This window comes from Diabrotica virgifera, chromosome 5, assembly GCF_917563875.1.
Source record: "Diabrotica virgifera virgifera chromosome 5, PGI_DIABVI_V3a".
NCBI classification, from domain to species: Eukaryota; Metazoa; Arthropoda; class Insecta; order Coleoptera; family Chrysomelidae; genus Diabrotica; species Diabrotica virgifera.
This window is the reverse complement of record NC_065447.1, coordinates 232849132-232867322: the sequence shown is the minus strand read 5'-3', so window position 1 is coordinate 232867322 and position 18191 is coordinate 232849132. Positions and strand designations below refer to the sequence as shown.

Genomic DNA, 18191 nt, shown 5'->3' with positions numbered 1-18191 from the left:
TCCTATCCTACAGAGAAGGTTCCCATTGTTTTCAGTCTGGTAGGATGTAGAATGACATTTTTGGATGTTGTTTTATGTGCTATTAGATTGAAAATTCCACACCTGTAATTTTGAACCAATCAAAATACGTTATTTTGACAGATCACCATGGCAACGGAGGTATTTTATCGGAAATTTTTTGCTCGTGGGGTACCTACCCAACAGCGAATTATAGTGGAAATTTTTTGACGTTTACAATAACAGAACATTTTGATTCATTTTCTATCACTTGTAGTTACTCAAAACTTATGTAAAATTGAAGAATATACTATTTTCTATCTTGAAATGGTATTCCCATGCAACTACAATGAGTAGAAATTACGAATTTGAAAGCCTAAATAATTGCTGACAAAGCTATGGCGCGCTATTAATCTGTTCATGCAGCTTTGGATTTTCAAATGCAAATTTGGTGTGGAATTTTCTTACCGAATACCACGCGAAGTCAAATTAATATCCGGAAATTTTTTTTTGATCATGAATATTTTTAGAAAATTTACCTCGTCTGCGACTCGGGAAATTTTCAAAATATTCATGATCTCAAAAAAATTTCCGGAAATAATTTGACCTCTAGTGGTATTACTAGTGAAAACTTATTTTTTTTTATTTAGAAAAATTATGCAGATTTCTACTACAAAAAAGTGGTACCAAATTTGCTCGGTTGCCAACAAGTTATGGTTTTATCGAATACTAAGAATTTTTGGAGGTTAGTATTTCTCTCTTAGTGCTAATTTTCTTAACCACAGGCAATAGACTGTTGGAATTGAGTACATATAGCTAACTGCAGTCAGACCCCCTGGTCAAATAAAAATTAAACGACAAAAATAAAATTAAAACAAAAAAATATAAAGTTTATTTTTTATTTTTACAAATAAGATATCCTTAAAAAACAATGATCGATAAATATTGTAAAATGGAGAAAAGAAAATTCTTTCACGTGCCTTATTGGATAACATAGGAGTCCTGCCTAATTATTCTAATTTGAAAGGATTACAGCTCATGAAGTTCTTAAACGTTTACAGATCACATCAACAAAAGTGACGATTTAGGTATTAATAATAATTGTATTATTTATATTTAACCAGAGAAGCTGGCCAAGAAATCTTGAACGACTTTCTTGAGTTGGGCATCAGTATCGTCTGTGATTTTTCCTTCCTTGGCAATGCTCTGCAAGATGTTTTTGTGGCTAGTCCTACAACACAAAAAGAATCACATTACAACTAAAATAATAGAAGTTTACCAACAATTCAAGTTGCCTGAAAAAATACCACTTTCATGTATTTCCTAACAATCAAAAAACCTGTTCAAAGCATCTGTTACTGAGTGGAACTACCTGGATACGTTTTGGACACTTAACCCGGCATTGGTCGCTATATGAGATTTTCTCTCACAGTTTCAGAATATTGCACACAACTTTTTCCCTGGTAAATTACACATGCTGTAGTTCCTTCTAGTCTCCTAATTATCCTTCCTCTACAATCGAATACACTTGTCTGTTCAGATGGTGGTTCAGTTGACTTAATATGGACCGATTGTTAAGTCAGTGCGCTCCATGTGAGATATTCTCTCATCGTGTGACCACTGTGTATATTATTTAGCATTATTTTATTTTGTACTTGCAATATGAATTGTGCAAAGAACTTGCCTTCTTACAGGACAATAAAATAACGGTAGTACTTGAAATTTACATACAGGGTGGGCATACATTAGTGTGACAAAGTCCATTTACTTGTTTGTCGTAAGAGATACGAAAAAAAGTTATTTAGGTAAAAGTTGGGGCACACATAGTACCATAATCTAAAAATATTTTCAAATATACAGGGGCGTCCGTGTTGACAGGGTGACACAAACTTGTTTTTTTAAATGGAACACCTTGTATATTTTTACATTTTTGGATTCTACTCAATGTTTCCTTTCTTAAAATGTATGGTTTTGTAATATTATACGAGGTAGTTTAAAAGTTAATTACGCTTTTTTGTTAATTTCGTAGCAACATCTACAACCTGTAGAATTGTAGTGATTTGACATCAAATTTTCTATTTATATTCAAACGATTTTTAATAGTCTACTACTGTTAATCATTAACAGTATAGCGAAATGTTTAATTTTAGTATACAGGGTGGGTCGAAACTTGGAATGAGTATTTTCTGAGTTTGCTTAAATGGAACACCCTGCATTTTAGTATTGTAATGAAATGCTATTTTATGGTACTTTTTTATTTCTTAAGCATACCTTATAACTAAGTGCTTTAATTTGTAAGTTATTCGTGATTCTTTAAGCCAAAAATTAATTGCAACAAAAATTACGTGAAATTTTATTTGGTGGCCGTGAAAATATCTAACCAAAAATAATTTTTCGAAAAAAAAATACATAATCTAGCCTGATCCTTAATTTATTAATGTTGGATGAGATATCCAAATAAATTCGTAGTTAAGGTTGTTGGTGCTTAAAATATTAATCAAACACAAAATTCTCCCTAGTTGGCTATGAAACAAAATTTCCTTAAACATTTGACATTATACTTAGTTCCAGTTGATTTGTTACCATTACTAATATTAATTTTTCTAATGAGGAACTGATTAAAATGGCTTTGTGCTAGGAGAGTATAACAAAAATGAGCTACTTGCAATAAAAATTTATCATCAGCAATTCCCTGATAGACGACAACCAAAAAGATAATATTTTGAAAGTATACTAAAACGGTTTCAACACACTAGATACTTAGATTGTAAGAACGGTTGTACTAACATGCAGATCCTCAGTGACACTAAGGATTACATTTAATTCCTGTTTTCTTCACTTACAATAGTTTTTGTTTGATCAGATTTATCATAGTCTGTTGAAACCGTTCTAGTATATTTTAAATGTTTCTTTTCTTAGTTGTCGTCTATCAGGGAATTTCTGATGAAAAATTCTTATTGCTAGTAGCACATTTTTGTTATACTCCACTAGCACAAAAATCTTATTAATCAGTTCCTCATTAGAAAAATTCATATTAGTAATGGTAACAAAGCAACTGGAACTATAAAAATAGTATATCAAATTTTTAAGGAAAAGTGTCATAGCTGACTAGGTAGAATATTGTATGTTTTTATTAATATTTTGCGCACCAACAATACTACGAATTTATTTGGATACCTCATCCAATATTAATAAATTAAGGATCAGGCCAGATTATGATGTATTTTTTTTCGAAAAATTATTTTTGATTGAATATTTTCACGGCCACCTAATAAAATTTCACGTAATTTTTCTTGCAATTAATGTTTGGCTTAAAGAATCACGAATAACTTACAAATTAAAGCACTTAGGTATATATAGGGAATGCTTAAGAAATAAAAAAGTACCATAAAATATCATTTCATTACAATACTAAAATACAGGGTGCTCCATTTAAGAAAACTAAGAAAATACTCATTCTCATTCATTCCGAGTTTCGACCAATCCTGTACACTAAAATTTAACATTTCGCTATACTGTTAATGTTTAACAATAGTAGACTATATTAAAAATCGTTTGAACGTAAAATAAAAATTTGACGTCAAATTACTACAATTCTACAGGGTGTAAATGTTGCTACGAAATTAACAAAAAAACGTCATTATTTTATAAACTACGTGTATAATATTACAAAACCATATATCTTTTTAGGAATGGAAACATTGAGGAGAATCCAAAAATGTAAAAATATACAGGGTGTTCCATTAAAAAAAAAAGAATGTGTGTGTACTTTGTACGCACGTAAGAAGATATTCTTGTATTATATAATAGGTCAGATATTCTTTTATATGGCGTGGATTCATGGACCTTTACTGAAGCATCACTGAAGAGACTCGAAGCATTTGAGATGTGGTGCTATAGACGCAGGTTGAGGATTTCCTGGATAGACAGAGTTACCAACGAAGAAGTTCTACATAGAATGGGTAAAGAGCGCGAACTAGTCATAACCATAAAACGTCACAAACTGGAATACCTGGGCCATATAATGCGCAATGAACAACGATATGACCTACTTCGGACCATACTTCCAAGGTAAAGTGCATGTGACAAGAGGTCCAGGACGAAGAAGAATATCCTAGCTGCATAACCTGCGAAAATGGTTTAACTTAACCACTACTGGACTTTTCAGGGCAGCAGTCAACAAAGTCAGAATAGCCATGTTAGTGTCCAACATCCGTAACGGATAGGCACCATAAGAAGAAGAATATAATAGGTAATTTACGAAGTAAATATACTTAACAGGTTATTTGTATTTTATTTGAAAATCAAACTAACTTTCTTATCTACCACTTTCAAAAAATTTTTATTAAAACAACCAAAAATAAAAAAAATAAAATATGAATCGCCCAGGGATTGAACCCGCGTCATTCTAATCTCAGATCCAACGCATTAATAACTACTCCAGCGAGGCCCTAGGAATTGACATGTAAGTTTCGGATATAATTACACAACACGGCGACATGTGTAAAAATGTTATGCTTACATAACTATACTAATGATATTAGTAACTATTATTATTATTATTATTATTTTACTACAGAGAAACACAAATCCAAAAACACAAGAATTATAATAAATAATACATTTCCTAAAAACACTAATATATTCTTTTAATGACTTATTTGCACGGTTACAGATACATACATACCTATCTTGAAAGATAAGTAATGAACTACATACTGTCAGTGTGCGCAGGCGCGCAGATTTATGTACAATTTTACCCTCAATCGATTAGCCGCTAAAGAAGAATATCTTCAAAAACATAAGTTTGTACCACCCTGTCAATACGCACGCCCCTGTATATTAGAAAATATTTTTAAATTATGGTCCTATCAGTGTATTTATTTATTTATTTATTTATTTATTTATTTTACGGGCAAGCCCAATTCTACAAAAATACATAGTGTACAGAAAAAAAAACAATAACATAATATAATATAAAAAACAGACATACAGAAATATAAATATAATATTAGAAGTAAATATGTACTATGAAATAATATCATAAAACCAAGTTAACAAATTACAGACGCTTCACTCAAATATTGATCCCATCTAAATTTCTTTTAAAACGACTGATGGAGTTGTCGAACAGTTGTAAATTGCAAAGGGAGTTTGCTAAATTCAAGACTCTGGGTACGAATGAAAAAAGTGAATAATTAAACCTGTGGAATGGTACATAAAATGTTCGCACTTGTCTAGTGGTGCGAGGTGGTACAAACAGTGCGATCTTATTAAGTAGTTGAGAACAACTGCATATACCATTTAAGATCTTGAATAATAGCAAAAGGTCCCTTTGTTTTCTCCTGCTTGCAAGAGAAGGGACCTGCAGTTGATGCTGCCATACAGCGTAATCTTGATAGGTATGAAGCTTAAAAGCAATGTAACGGAAGAAACTATTTTGGACTTGTTCAAGTTTCCTAATGTAGACCAAGTAGTGTGGGGACCACACTGAAGAACAATACTCAAGGTGAGACCTGACCAAAGAGAAGTAAAGAACTCTAATACTGGATATGTTTGTAAAATCACGAGTTGTTCTTTTTACAAAACCCAGCATTTTCATAGATGTTTGAATGACATTGATGATGTGAGTATTGAAACAAAGAGAGTTTTCCAGTGTAATCCCCAAGTCCTTGATTCTATTAACAGTGTTGAGCAATTGGCCATCAATGTAATAGTTTGATAATATTGGGTGGTGAGTACGGTTAAAGTTAATTACATGACATTTGATTGAATTAAGGTTCATACCATTAAGTGAACACCATGCAGAGAGGTTATTCAGTTCTGATTGCAATATGGCAGCATCATAATGATTTTTTATAACTTTGAAGCACTTCAAGTCATCAGCAAATAGCAAGGCGTTACAATTGTGAAAACAGTTGGTAATATCATTAATAAATATATTAAAGAGTAATGGACCCAAATGGGACCCCTGTGGTACACCTGACTTAACTGGAAAGGTTTGTGAGTAAAAGTGGTTTACTCGAACTTGTTGAAATCTTTCGGTTAAATAACTCTGTAACCACTGCAACAAAGGTCCACTTATGCCATAGGAGCTAAGCTTTTGAATCAGGAGTTCATGATTTACTCTGTCAAAGGCCTTGGAAAAGTCAGTATAAATTGAATCAACTTGAAGTCCCTCCTCCAAGGCTTCAGACAGAAAATCAACATAGGTCAACAAACTCAGTTCAGCAGACTTACCTGTAGTAAAACCAAATTGCTGAGAGTTTAGGATCCCGGAGCTATCGAAGGTGAGGAAATCAGTTATAATACTCTCAAACACCTTTGGTATAACACTAAGAATAGATATAGGGCGGTAATTACTAATATTAGATTTATTACCAGATTTATATATTGGTGTGACATAAGAAAGTTTCCAAAAGTCTGGAAACTGACCTACATCCAAAGATTTATTAAATATATGAAACAAAGGTCGCGATAGTACAAAACTGAATTCCTTAAGAAAATTAGGTGGTATACCATCAGGCCCAGGACCCTTGTTGACACTTAATGATGAAAGCTTTTCGTAAATTTTGGAAATCTGGATACGATATGATGAGATATTGAGTTGAGACTGAATATGGTCAACATTGCAATTTAAAGTAATATCACTATAAACTGATGAAAAGTGATCTGCAAATAAGTTGGCAATATCATTGCCACATGAAGCTACAGAGTCATTCAGGGTCATTGAGTCAGGTATACAATTGTTTTCACGCTTGCTACCTACAAATTTCCAAAAATGCCTTGCGTTATTTTGTATAGAAAATTCGGTGAAACGTATGTAATTGTCATAACAGCATTTAGATAGATTTTTACAATTTGTTCTCAGATGACAAAAATCAGCATAGCTTTCAGGAGTCTTTAAGGTTTTATAAATTTTATGAGCTTTTATTTTTTCCTTTAACAATTGCTTAAGCTCAGAAGAATACCAACAAGGAAATTTCTTAGTACTAAAATATTTAACTGGAGTGAAATGTTCAATGAGAGAGTAAATAATGTCATAAAACATAGCGATCATGTCGGAAAGATCTCTACCACGAAACAGGTTATCCCATTCTATATATTCTAGACATTGGTGAATTGCTGGAAAGTTTGCATTACGGAAATCATAATAATATTCGTTACCAGAAATTGACCTATCAAAAACATTAAGCTGCAATGATGTTAACAGAGGAGGATGATGAGAGTCAGGTGAAACCAGAGCATCGTCAGCTTCAGAAATGACAAGCTCTTCTGGGGCCAGGATAAGATCCAGAATAACACCCCTGCTATTAAATATAAAATTACATTGAAAAAGATTATGATAAGCACACATATTTGAAACAACCTCAATGGCATCAACTACAGCTAGAGGTGCTGAAGTTTGTGAGGTTGCAGAAGAGCAGTAATCTTCAACTCTCCACCTAGCTGAGGGGAGATTATAGTCACCAAATAAGTGAAATTTCAGGGATGAAAACTGTTCACTTAGAAGCATCAGTTGGTCAGCATGAACTTGATAGGTGTAGGCTGGAGATTGAGGTGGAATGTATAGAGCTCCCAGAATAAGTTTGCCGTGGAACCGTACAAACAGCTGTTCAATAGAAGGATCAGATTGGATTCGTAATGATGAATATTTCTTTAAAATAGCTATTAATACTCCACCCCCTCTAAGAGATGAACTAGAGGCAGGTGTACGATCCTGTCTATAGATATTGTAATTGACAAGACCAATTTCAGCATCAGCAATGTCACTATTGAGCCAAGTTTCTGTTAGAATGATAATATCATAGGTACAATTAAAAACATTGAGGCTTAATTCAGTAAGTTTTGTTCTGAGACCCCGGACATTTTGGTAATAGACTGTAAACTTGCCCAAGTCAGTAGAGTTTAAAGGTTTTTTTGAATAATTTTAGGTATGTTATTGAAATACTTAATCGTGAGATTAACCTCTCCAGCATTTTGTCTCTCTGAAAGCTCGGACCTAAGACTATCTAAAAGCTTTCTTTGGTTAGGGGTTTGATCTAAAATAAAATATATCTTTTTTTCACGACTAACTGTTTGTTTGTTTTTAATAACATGAAGAGCATCACTTGCTGAAGAAAAAACTACTTTAATGGGACGATGTCCATTCTTGTTCACATTTCCAAAGCGTAAGATTTTGACTTCATTTGTGTTGATGGAGGCATGGGCCTTTGATAAAATAGATTTTACTTGAGAAGCATCTTCAGAAGTGTTACTTAATTCAGGAAGATTAAAAATGAGGATGTTTTTAGATCTTTTTTCCCGTTCATGAAGCTCGTTTACCACATCATCAACAGAAAATGAATTAGCACCTTTTTCAGCCTTAAGTTTTAACATGTCCTGTTTCAAAGCACTAAGTTCATTTTTAAAATTGTCAATTTCCCTAATAAGTTTGGGTACACTTTTAAAAGATAAACGACAATCAGCACAAAAATACATTAAGGTTCTTTTTTGGATAACAACAGCGCGTAGTTCAGAGGCGCATAAACCAGTACAGTGTTCAGACTGGTGCACAGTAACATGGCAGCTATCACATGCGACAAACTTGTCAAGAAGATCATCATTACAACTGGAACATTTGCTAACCATTTTAAAGTTGGAGATATTAAGTTCACTAATGAAGCAAAATCAAATTAACACCTGGCATATAATGAGTAAAGGTTCTGCTTGCTTAAATTAAATCCATATACAAGCCAAACTCATTAACTGGCCTATCTTCAAATTACCTTATCAGAACTAGTTTTTTGTAGAATTAAAATTTTTAGTATTTTATTTTTAGCAGTATATTGCAAATTACACAAATACCTCAAAGATAGGACAAAAACGGATACAGCCACTGTATAACTCACAACTTTGTCCACAAAATGATATTATTTTCAAAATAAAAGACTCACTTTAAACTATGAAATTCAAAGAATTTTTAGGAGCAGATGTTTTGTGTCTGTTGTTGACAATTAGTTTTTTGTGGCATTGATATGTGCCCCAACTTTTACCTAAATCACTTTTTTCGCATCTCTTACGACAAACGAGTATTTGGACTTTGTCATACTAATGCCCCACCCTGTATATTGAAATATTAAAATTAATATTATTTCTACATTTTTAGATTAAAATGTACAAGCGCATCAACATTCACATTGTGTAAAGCTAACACTTTATTAAGTTTAAAATTTTATTTTGTAAAAAACGGCAAAAGTTGGATACGTGAGACAATATCTCACGCGCGACCATTGACGTAAAAGCCAACCTAGCGACCAATGCCGGATTAATGATGACTTTTACTCTGCGTAACTAATAGACTTTAGTATTATTTTAAATAGTTTCTAAACTATAAAATACTTACTTAATGTGTTCTGAGAATTGTTTTTCAAATACTGTAATCTTTGATGGATCAACTTTGTCCAAATGTCCTCTGACACCACAGTAGATGATGGCTACTTGTTCTTCAATAGCCATGGGTACGTATTGACCTTGTTTCAACAATTCAGTAAGACGTACACCTCTGTTCAACAATTGCTGAGTAGCAGCATCAAGATCGGAACCGAATTGGGCAAAAGCAGCTACTTCACGGTATTGGGCCAATTCCAGTTTCATGGAACCAGCAACCTACAAGATAATAACCCTAAGTAACACAATTTACATTATGAAAAGATCAATTTACCTGTTTCATGGCCTTGGTTTGAGCAGCTGATCCTACTCTGGATACAGACAAACCTACGTTAATGGCAGGTCTGATACCTTTGTAGAACAATTCAGTTTCCAAGAAGATTTGTCCATCAGTGATGGAAATGACATTGGTTGGAATGTAGGCTGATACATCACCAGCTTGGGTTTCAATTACGGGCAAGGCAGTCAATGAACCACCACCGTGGGCTTCAGACATCTTGGCGGCACGTTCCAAAAGACGGGAGTGAAGGTAGAATACATCACCAGGGTAGGCTTCACGCCCTGGAGGACGACGAAGCAACAGAGACATCTGAAAACGAATTTATGTGTAAATGGTAATCTAATTACAGATATTTAGGGCTGGCTTACCTGACGGTAGGCTACGGCTTGTTTGGACAAATCATCATAGATGATGAGGGCATGTTTGCCATTATCTCTGAAAAATTCACCCATAGCACATCCGGAGTATGGGGCGAGGTATTGCAAAGGTGCAGCATCAGATGCAGTAGCTGATACAATGATTGTGTAGTTGATGGCACCAGTGTCTGTGAGACGCTTCAAGATTTGAGCCACAGTAGATCTCTTTTGACCGATGGCGACGTAAATGCAGTACAATTTCTTCTTTTCGTCTTCAGCATCGTTGAATCGTTTTTGGTTGATGATTGTATCAATAGCCAAAGCAGTTTTACTACAAAAAAGAAATTTTTCTTTGTATTACAAAAAAAATATTTGTTTATTAACACGTCATTACACGCACCCGCGGCAATTTGCCGCAGTTCCAAAAAGTCTCAAACCACATCACATAAAAGGAAAAAATAGAACAACAATATCAATTTTAATCGAGACTACTAAAAGACTTAGCAGTCTTATACAAGATTTATTAATTACTTAAAGAAGAAAAAAACGGCAAACAGATTTGTGGCAGAGATAAATAAAATACTTCATTACCCGACCGCAAAAGATATTGATGAAGAATATACAGATAGCGCTGGCAGAAGCAACGGACCTATGTCTAGGAAAAGTACAAGCAGAGAAACGAAGAGACTGGTTTGAAGAGGATTGTAAAATAGCATTGATACATAGAAATAAAGCAAAAATAGAAAAATACAAAAATAATACACAGGATACGACAGAAAAATATAAAATGGCAAGAAGAGAAGTAAAACAAATCCGCAGAAAAAAGAAAAGAGAACATCTTGACAAACAGTTGAAAACAATAGAAGAATCGTACATAAACAAGGGAATAAGAAATTTCTACCAAGAAGTAAAAAATCCAGAGGAACTGCAAAGAGTAAAACAAGTTACTGTAGAAGTAAAGACGGTGTGCTTTTAGGAGAAACAACAGAAAAATTAAACAGATGGGCGGAGTATTTTGAAGAATTATTAAATGCAAATAAACAAGCAGAACCACAGGAAATAAAACAACATGAAAAGGATAGCACAGAACAAAAACGGGAAGAAGAACCAACACTACAAGAAGCAATATTGAAGCAAAAAAAATAACAAAAGCGCAGGAGAAAGCGGAATTCCGGCAGATATTTTTAAAGCAGGAATAGAAAAGCTGCAAGAAAAAATTTTCCGACTAATATTAACAGTCTGGCAAAAAGAGGAAATGCCTCAACAATGGAACAATGCACTTATCTGTCCAATCTTCAAAAAAAAGTGATGAATGAAACAAAATGCGAAAATTAGAGGAATATCGCTATTAGAAGTGGCCTATAAATAAAATACTTGCAAAAATCATCCGAAATAGATTGCAAAAGAGGTAAACAAGATCATTGGAGAAAACCAAGGAGGTTTTAGACTAGAAGATCAACAACAGATCAAATATGTTTATTAAAACTAATACAGAACAACAGCTACGAACAAAATTTGGGACTACACATGTTGTTCATTTACTTTAAACAGGCTTATGACTCAGTTATGACCGAGATATGCTATATGAAACAATGCGATCCTTAAGTATTTCAGGAAAGCTGATTAAATTAGTGAGAATGACGCTCAACAATACAAAAAACAGGATAACAATTGAAGCAAATTTTTCAAAACAATTCACAGTGAACAAAGGACTGAAACAGGGTGACCCTCTATCCCCAGACTTATTTAACTTGGTAGTAGAACACATAGTAAGAAGGATAAAAATTAGTACAAGCGGTACCATATTTAATAACAGACAGTTCAAAGTATCTAGTCATCTTAAGAAGAACAAAGGAACACCTCCAAAAAATATTCTAAAAGTTCAAAGCGGAAGCAAAAAGGTATGGATTAAGAATTAACCAAGGAAAAACACAATACATGGTAATGAAAGGAGATATATAGAAAGAGGCTAACTATATAAAAATGAAAGGAGAAGGAGATGAATATAAATTTAAGGAAGTATCAGAATTCGAATACCTGGGAGTGACTGTAATCCTGGAAGGGAAGAAAAAGAAATACATAGATAAAAGATTATTGAAGGGAACTTGAGTTGTCGGTTCCTTAAACACGATATTGCAAAAAATGTATCAAGAAACGCGAAGATCAGAATGTATGAAACGATAATACGACCCACAGTGTTGTATGCGAGCGAAATGTGGGTAATGAATCAACAAGCGGAGAAAAAGATACAGATCTGGGAAAGGAAGGTCCTGAGAAAGATTTTTGGAGGTATACAGATAGCGGAGAAAGACTGGAGGAGACGAACAAATGAAGAAGTAATGAGAATGTATGGGAAACCAAAAATAAAGACAAAAATACGAGCCCTAAGAGCTAGATGGCTGGAACATATTACTTGAATGCCAGAAAGTAGAAAAGTCAAACGAATATTGAATGACAGCATTGGGAAAAAGGAGACGAGGTTGCCCAAGGAAGAGATGGTTAGAGGCTGCAGAGAGGAATTTAGAAGAAATCGGGGTGAAGGACTGGAGAAAGAGTGCAGAGAACTGAAAATAATGGAAGAAGTTGTAGGCCTAAAAGGCATGTAGCGCTGTTATTTTGAAAACAGAATTTACACAATTTACTATTTGGTTAATTTTAAGCCGCTTTAGTATAAGGCGGTAAATTGCTAACGGGCATTACATGTACTTGCGTAACAAACATAGCGCGAGTAATGACGAGTTAAGACACATGTACTAAAAATATTTACCCAGTTTGACGATCACCAATGATCAACTCACGCTGACCACGACCAATTGGTACAAGAGAATCTACAGCCTTAATTCCAGACTGCATAGGTTCTCTTACAGAGATACGTGGAATGATACCAGGGGCTTTGATACCTACACGGAAACGTTGTTTGGTGTTCAATGGTCCTTTGCCATCAATTGGGTTACCTGAAATACAATTTTTATAAATTAATATTCATAATTATTAGTATCCAATTTGGAGGAAAAAAAGGAGGTGAAAAGTTTTTTAATTTCCGGCAAAAGCCAAGCGTCCACAGACCCGCATCGTACACAACGGATTTTAGTTTGCCTTACAATGATTGGCGATAATGCGATCCGTACGATGTGGATCAGTGGACGCAGTTACATAGGTTTCTGTAAAAGGCAAACTAAAATCTGTTGGGTACGATGCGGGTCTGTGGACGCTTGCCTAAAATCTCACATCGTATCAAAAAATTTCAAATACAAAAGTTGTAGATAACATAAAAAGCTACAACAGTAACCTTAAAATTACTGAGAATCATTAAGAAATCATCGTTTTTGATGTTGTTTTTTTAAATTTCTGTAAGTTATTCAATTTTGATACAGCTTGGGGAAAATATTCTTTTAAGGCGCATTTAAATCAAAGCGAACAAGAACGAACGAACGAATTCGTTCGTTAACTTTATTGTATTTGTACAGCGAATCGAGCACGACCGAACGAATTCGTTTGCATTTGCACATGTTCCAACCGATGTCGGTAAGTTAGTGAATCATCAAAGGAAATCGTTGTTCAATGTGGACAGTGGATAGACGGTAGCGAACGAATTCGTTTAGAAGTACTGATTTAATTTATTTACAAACATTAGTTTGAGAGGGTGGTTTATTGTGTAGTTGTGAAAACATAATTTTGCAATATGGAATATGCCTATGAAACCCAAAATCGAAGCTATATAAAATAATAAACAGAAAAACTGATGCTTGTTTTCTATAGGAATGGGTTGTGATGTCTCTGAACTAAAAAATGAATTAGCTTCTGGCATCATTTAGACGAGAAAGACAAAAAGAGGGTTCGAAGTGGATTGATTTTAAAAGCCTAATGTTTTTATTGGATAAATTTCAACCCAGAAACACTAATGAATTAACCAAATCAAATTAATTGCTAAAATTAATTAAAAGCAAATTTATTTTGATAAATCAATTTTACAATTTATTATTTGAACATAATATAGTCATAATATCAAGAGCAAGTAACTTTTTCGAGGAAGAATTTTAACAAAGCTGGTTCTTTATTATGTTATTTTCTAAAGGCGCTACCTGCTATTTTTGTAAGCTATTATTGTATTAAAATTTACCCAGCAAGAAACACGAAAATAAACTTAAAATATGTGACTGGCACTGGCCCATCTTAAAAACATCTGCGGGCAATATGCACTCCCGATCATCAACGAACGCCAACGTTCGCTTCAATGTAAATGGCCCTACTTTGTAGCGAACGAATGACCAAGCGAACACCTACGAATTTGTTCCTTCGTTCGTTCGTTCATGTTCGCTTTGATTTAAATGCACCTTTATAATATGTTCTTGTAATTTTGTACTTATTTTTAGAACAAAAAATCCAAAGGTTTCTGAGATATTTGTTTCTTTTTGAAAAAAAAAAACACCACTTTTCCAATGAACCATAATGCATGCTAATTTTTTTACTTTTACTTCTGCTAGGACTCCTTTTCTTAATTGAAACATCTACTTTTTAATTCATCCAAAAAACATGGCGGCTCTCATTTAAAAAAATACATAAAAATCGAAAAAACACAAAACATTACTTTTTTTTATTTGAATTTTTGCGATTTTTGGATAATTTATTTAAAATTATCAGAAAATTAAAAAGCTTATTAGAGCATTAGATTGTGTGGAAATAAATATTCAACATAAAATATCTAGAAATCATTACCTAAGGCATCAACTACACGTCCCAAAATTTGGTCACCTACAGGCACATCTACAATGGCACCAGTTCTCTTGACAATGTCACCTTCCTTAATGAGTTTGTCGTTACCAAATACTACAACACCAACGTTGTCAGGTTCCAAGTTAAGGGCCATACCCTAAACAGAAGACAAAGAAGTAAATAGATAGATTAATCAGGTTTAGTTATAATTTACAGCTATAATTTGTTAAAACACTTTTATCACTGGTTGATAATGGGTTAATGGATAGAGTACTGATATTTTAATTGATAATTAAAAAATTACTTTTTTTTTAAAACTACTAAAATTTTGTAATTTTTCTCTGATTGTTTTTAAGTTATAAAAAATTTAAAACTGAAAAAAGGAAACGGAATGTTAAAAAATTAGAGTTCTACAGTTCTTCAATAAAATTCAAGTAGTGTGGTTGGTAATTAGCAAAAAGTTTTGTCACTAAAAAGGATGATTTGTAGTGGTACTCTACAAAAATAGCAACATATATGGCCCACATTAATTAATTTGAGGGAAGTTGCGTGCGATGATGATTTAAAAAAATTGCTTTACCAACAATGACACTTTGTGCTAGAGAGCCTTTTGCTGACATTTGCACCATTTAAAATTTAATTATTTGTCATGTTGTTAGTCCACAGAAATTCTTAACAATTTTATCCAACAGAATTTTTCAGTGGCATCTTTCTTCTTTCCGCTTGTCTTACTGTCAAATATGCACATCTGTATGTCATTACTGGGAATATTAACCCTTTCATTCCTGATGAAATATGCCTAACATGACCTGAGTGCTAACTCAAGATTTCTCTGTATATGAAGCCTGAAGCTGTAATGTGTACTTGACAGTAGTAAAGGTATGACATTTTTAGGTGTCATCAGCATTAGCAGGGTTAAGCAGTTAATCAACCTCATTTTTGGAGTGAAATGATCACATCTGTTTTATTTCTTCCTGTAGGATCAACAATCCCAAATATAAATGTGAACTCACAATCTCAAACAAGTCAATTATGTTGTGAATGTAAGTGTGAACGATTTTTTTAGACAAATAGACCTTATATTACACTAACGGTTTTCTGCATCGTAATGCACTGTGGCAATATATGCCTTGTAACACACTCAACGTAAGTTTACTAATATCTCTAACTCAGCTAAGGTGTTAACTGCATACCAAATATTTGACATTCATTTTCAACCAGTTGTATGAGATCAATTAACTCTTCTTGAGTATTTGCCATCTACAAAACGTAGGTTGTTTATTTTTCAGCCATTTATTAACTATTAATATTAAAAATCAGAAAATCCTACAGAGGACAAAAAACCATGAAAACTATGCTATTAGAAGGATAATGGAGTAATGTACTTGGTGCTTGTATAATAATCTTGTAAATATTACACATCAGTTAATTCTCTGGTTTATGAAGGGTAATTATGTAATATTTCTGCAAATAATTCAAATAAATCATTTATATAATTACAATTTCCAATACTATCCAATTCTACAGTACGTTTCTTAATGCTCAGGTCACATTTTGTACATTAAATATTAAGGAATAACTTGCAAGACGCTGCTAGCAAATATATTGTCGTTAGCAGTAAAAAATACACATAATGCCTTATACATATTGCAATAAATACATGAATTCAATACTTGGCACTTCATTATTTGATAACATTGGGTGCATTCAGATGACCTCAGTGGCTGGACAGCTGAGTAAGAGACAGCTGTCAGACAACACTGTTGGAAATCAGCCGCTGAGAGATTTACTAAGCTTTCCCTCTTAGCACTTAATACAACCACTTAGCTGCTTTGTGCTGACAGTCAGCCGTTGTGGTCGTCTGAACGCACCCATTGAATGAAATGAAAACATTGATCTTTCTTACTTTGAGACCGGAGGAGAATTCCACCATCTCATCGGCTTGGATGTTGTTCAACCCATATACACGGGCGATACCGTCACCAATACTTAAGACTCGTCCTGTTTCATCGAGGTTGGCTTTTGGTGCAGCACCAAGGATGCGCTCTTCAAGGATGGATGAAATTTCAGCACCTTTGTTTTGTGGAGTAGCATGGAAGTTCCGGGCTGCGACGGATGCAGCAGGGAAGACAGCTCCCGCAATCTACAAATCGAAATATCAAGAGATAAAAAATTAGGTTTATCCAATCAGTTATGTAACAAGTCAAAGTATAGGTTAACAAATAATTTTAGTTTCAAAAATAGTGGATTATGTTAACAATCGTTAAAATTGAATAAGGGCATTTCATTAAACACTAAAAACAGCATTTACATAAGTTCTACAAACTAATATTGAAACTAAAATCTTGTGATTATGTCATGACATTCGGCAAAATGACCGACCTAAACCCTCTTTATAGGAGTATAAATCGAATAGTAAATAGTGAATTAGCAGCAGAAACTTATAATCCACTTACCTGTGTTACATTTTTAGGGGCATTTCTTGCCAATGAGGCAGCTAATCGTGCGGAAAGCAAAGACATTTTTTTGCCAGTCGCCCCAGTACTGAAAATTAAGTGACGAACACTGAACGAGTAGACGAATAGGAAGAACTGCGCACGATCGGAAGTATATATACTGACATCTGTTGGATATTTTTGGAATTTCAAACTACAATATCCGTTGGTGCAATTTTAGCTGTTTTATCTTTGTTGTTCTGCATAAATTTTACATATCATCTCTTTTTGATATTTTTCCAAGAGTGTTCTTTCTATTAAAATTAAAGTATTTTAATAGATTAGTGTTTTAGGTTTATACAGATATAGTTTAAGGTATATTAATATATTTGTGTATTCTTTGTCAATACACAATTTATTGATTTTGATTGCAATTAAGGTTATTTGACATCATGCAATGAAAGAGTAGGTTTACGAACACAGCTCCGTTTTTGTTTCATCTGTCAAACTTGATTCTAAATCCTGACTCACTACTTTGTGCCGAGTAATTTGGATTGCCTATATGAACTTAAATCGGCGAAATGGGCATATAAATAATCTAAATATGTAATAAAGTTTTGCCATTAACTACTTTAAAAATTCATATTGTAAGGCATGAATGAATCAAATATGTAGTATGTATGTGGTACCTTTTTTGTAGATGTGTTTAAAAATGTAACTGAAAAGTTATTACTATTATAAAGAGTGATCTGTAGGTACCTCTAACTGTGGCTATGTTTGACTTAAATAAAACAATTAGATATAAAAAATCACAAATTTTAGTAAATTTGGGAAAGTGTCATAAATACAAATACCGATGTTGAAACGTATTTACCCATGGACCGCATGGACCCAAGTTTTTGGGTAAATTTTTATCTTAATTATTCACGCTTTTTGTACATTTCATATTTTTAACTTTGTATCGGAGCTAATGGGCCGTAT

At 33.5% G+C, this 18191-nt stretch overlaps 1 protein-coding gene across 1 annotated transcript; it reads right to left on the bottom strand.

Moving 5' to 3' along the window:
• Positions 1-882: 882 nt before the first annotated feature.
• Positions 883-17483, bottom strand: LOC126884728 (ATP synthase subunit alpha, mitochondrial). The gene is made up of 8 exons (XM_050650858.1): positions 17232-17483; positions 16682-16918; positions 14779-14932; positions 12830-13016; positions 10075-10393; positions 9701-10015; positions 9383-9645; positions 883-1228 (listed from the first exon to the last, which is right to left on the bottom strand). The coding sequence occupies exons 1-8, from the start codon at positions 17295-17297 to the stop codon at positions 1114-1116; spliced, it is 1656 nt and encodes a 551-aa protein (XP_050506815.1). The 5' UTR covers positions 17298-17483; the 3' UTR covers positions 883-1113.
• Between the last annotated feature and the right edge of the window lie 708 nt (positions 17484-18191).

Bases quoted from the DNA above. Each gene is read 5' to 3' on its own strand.
- LOC126884728 (XM_050650858.1), bottom strand. From the start codon at position 17,297: ATGTCTTTGCTTTCCGCACGATTAGCTGCCTCATTGGCAAGAAATGCC. The intron at 14,933-16,681 runs GTAAGAAAGATC...TCTTCTGTTTAG, and splicing joins AATTCTCCTCCGGTCTCAAA to GGTATGGCCCTTAACTTGGA. The intron at 1,229-9,382 runs GTAAGTATTTTA...TTTGTGTTGTAG, and splicing joins CAATTCTCAGAACACATTAA to GACTAGCCACAAAAACATCT.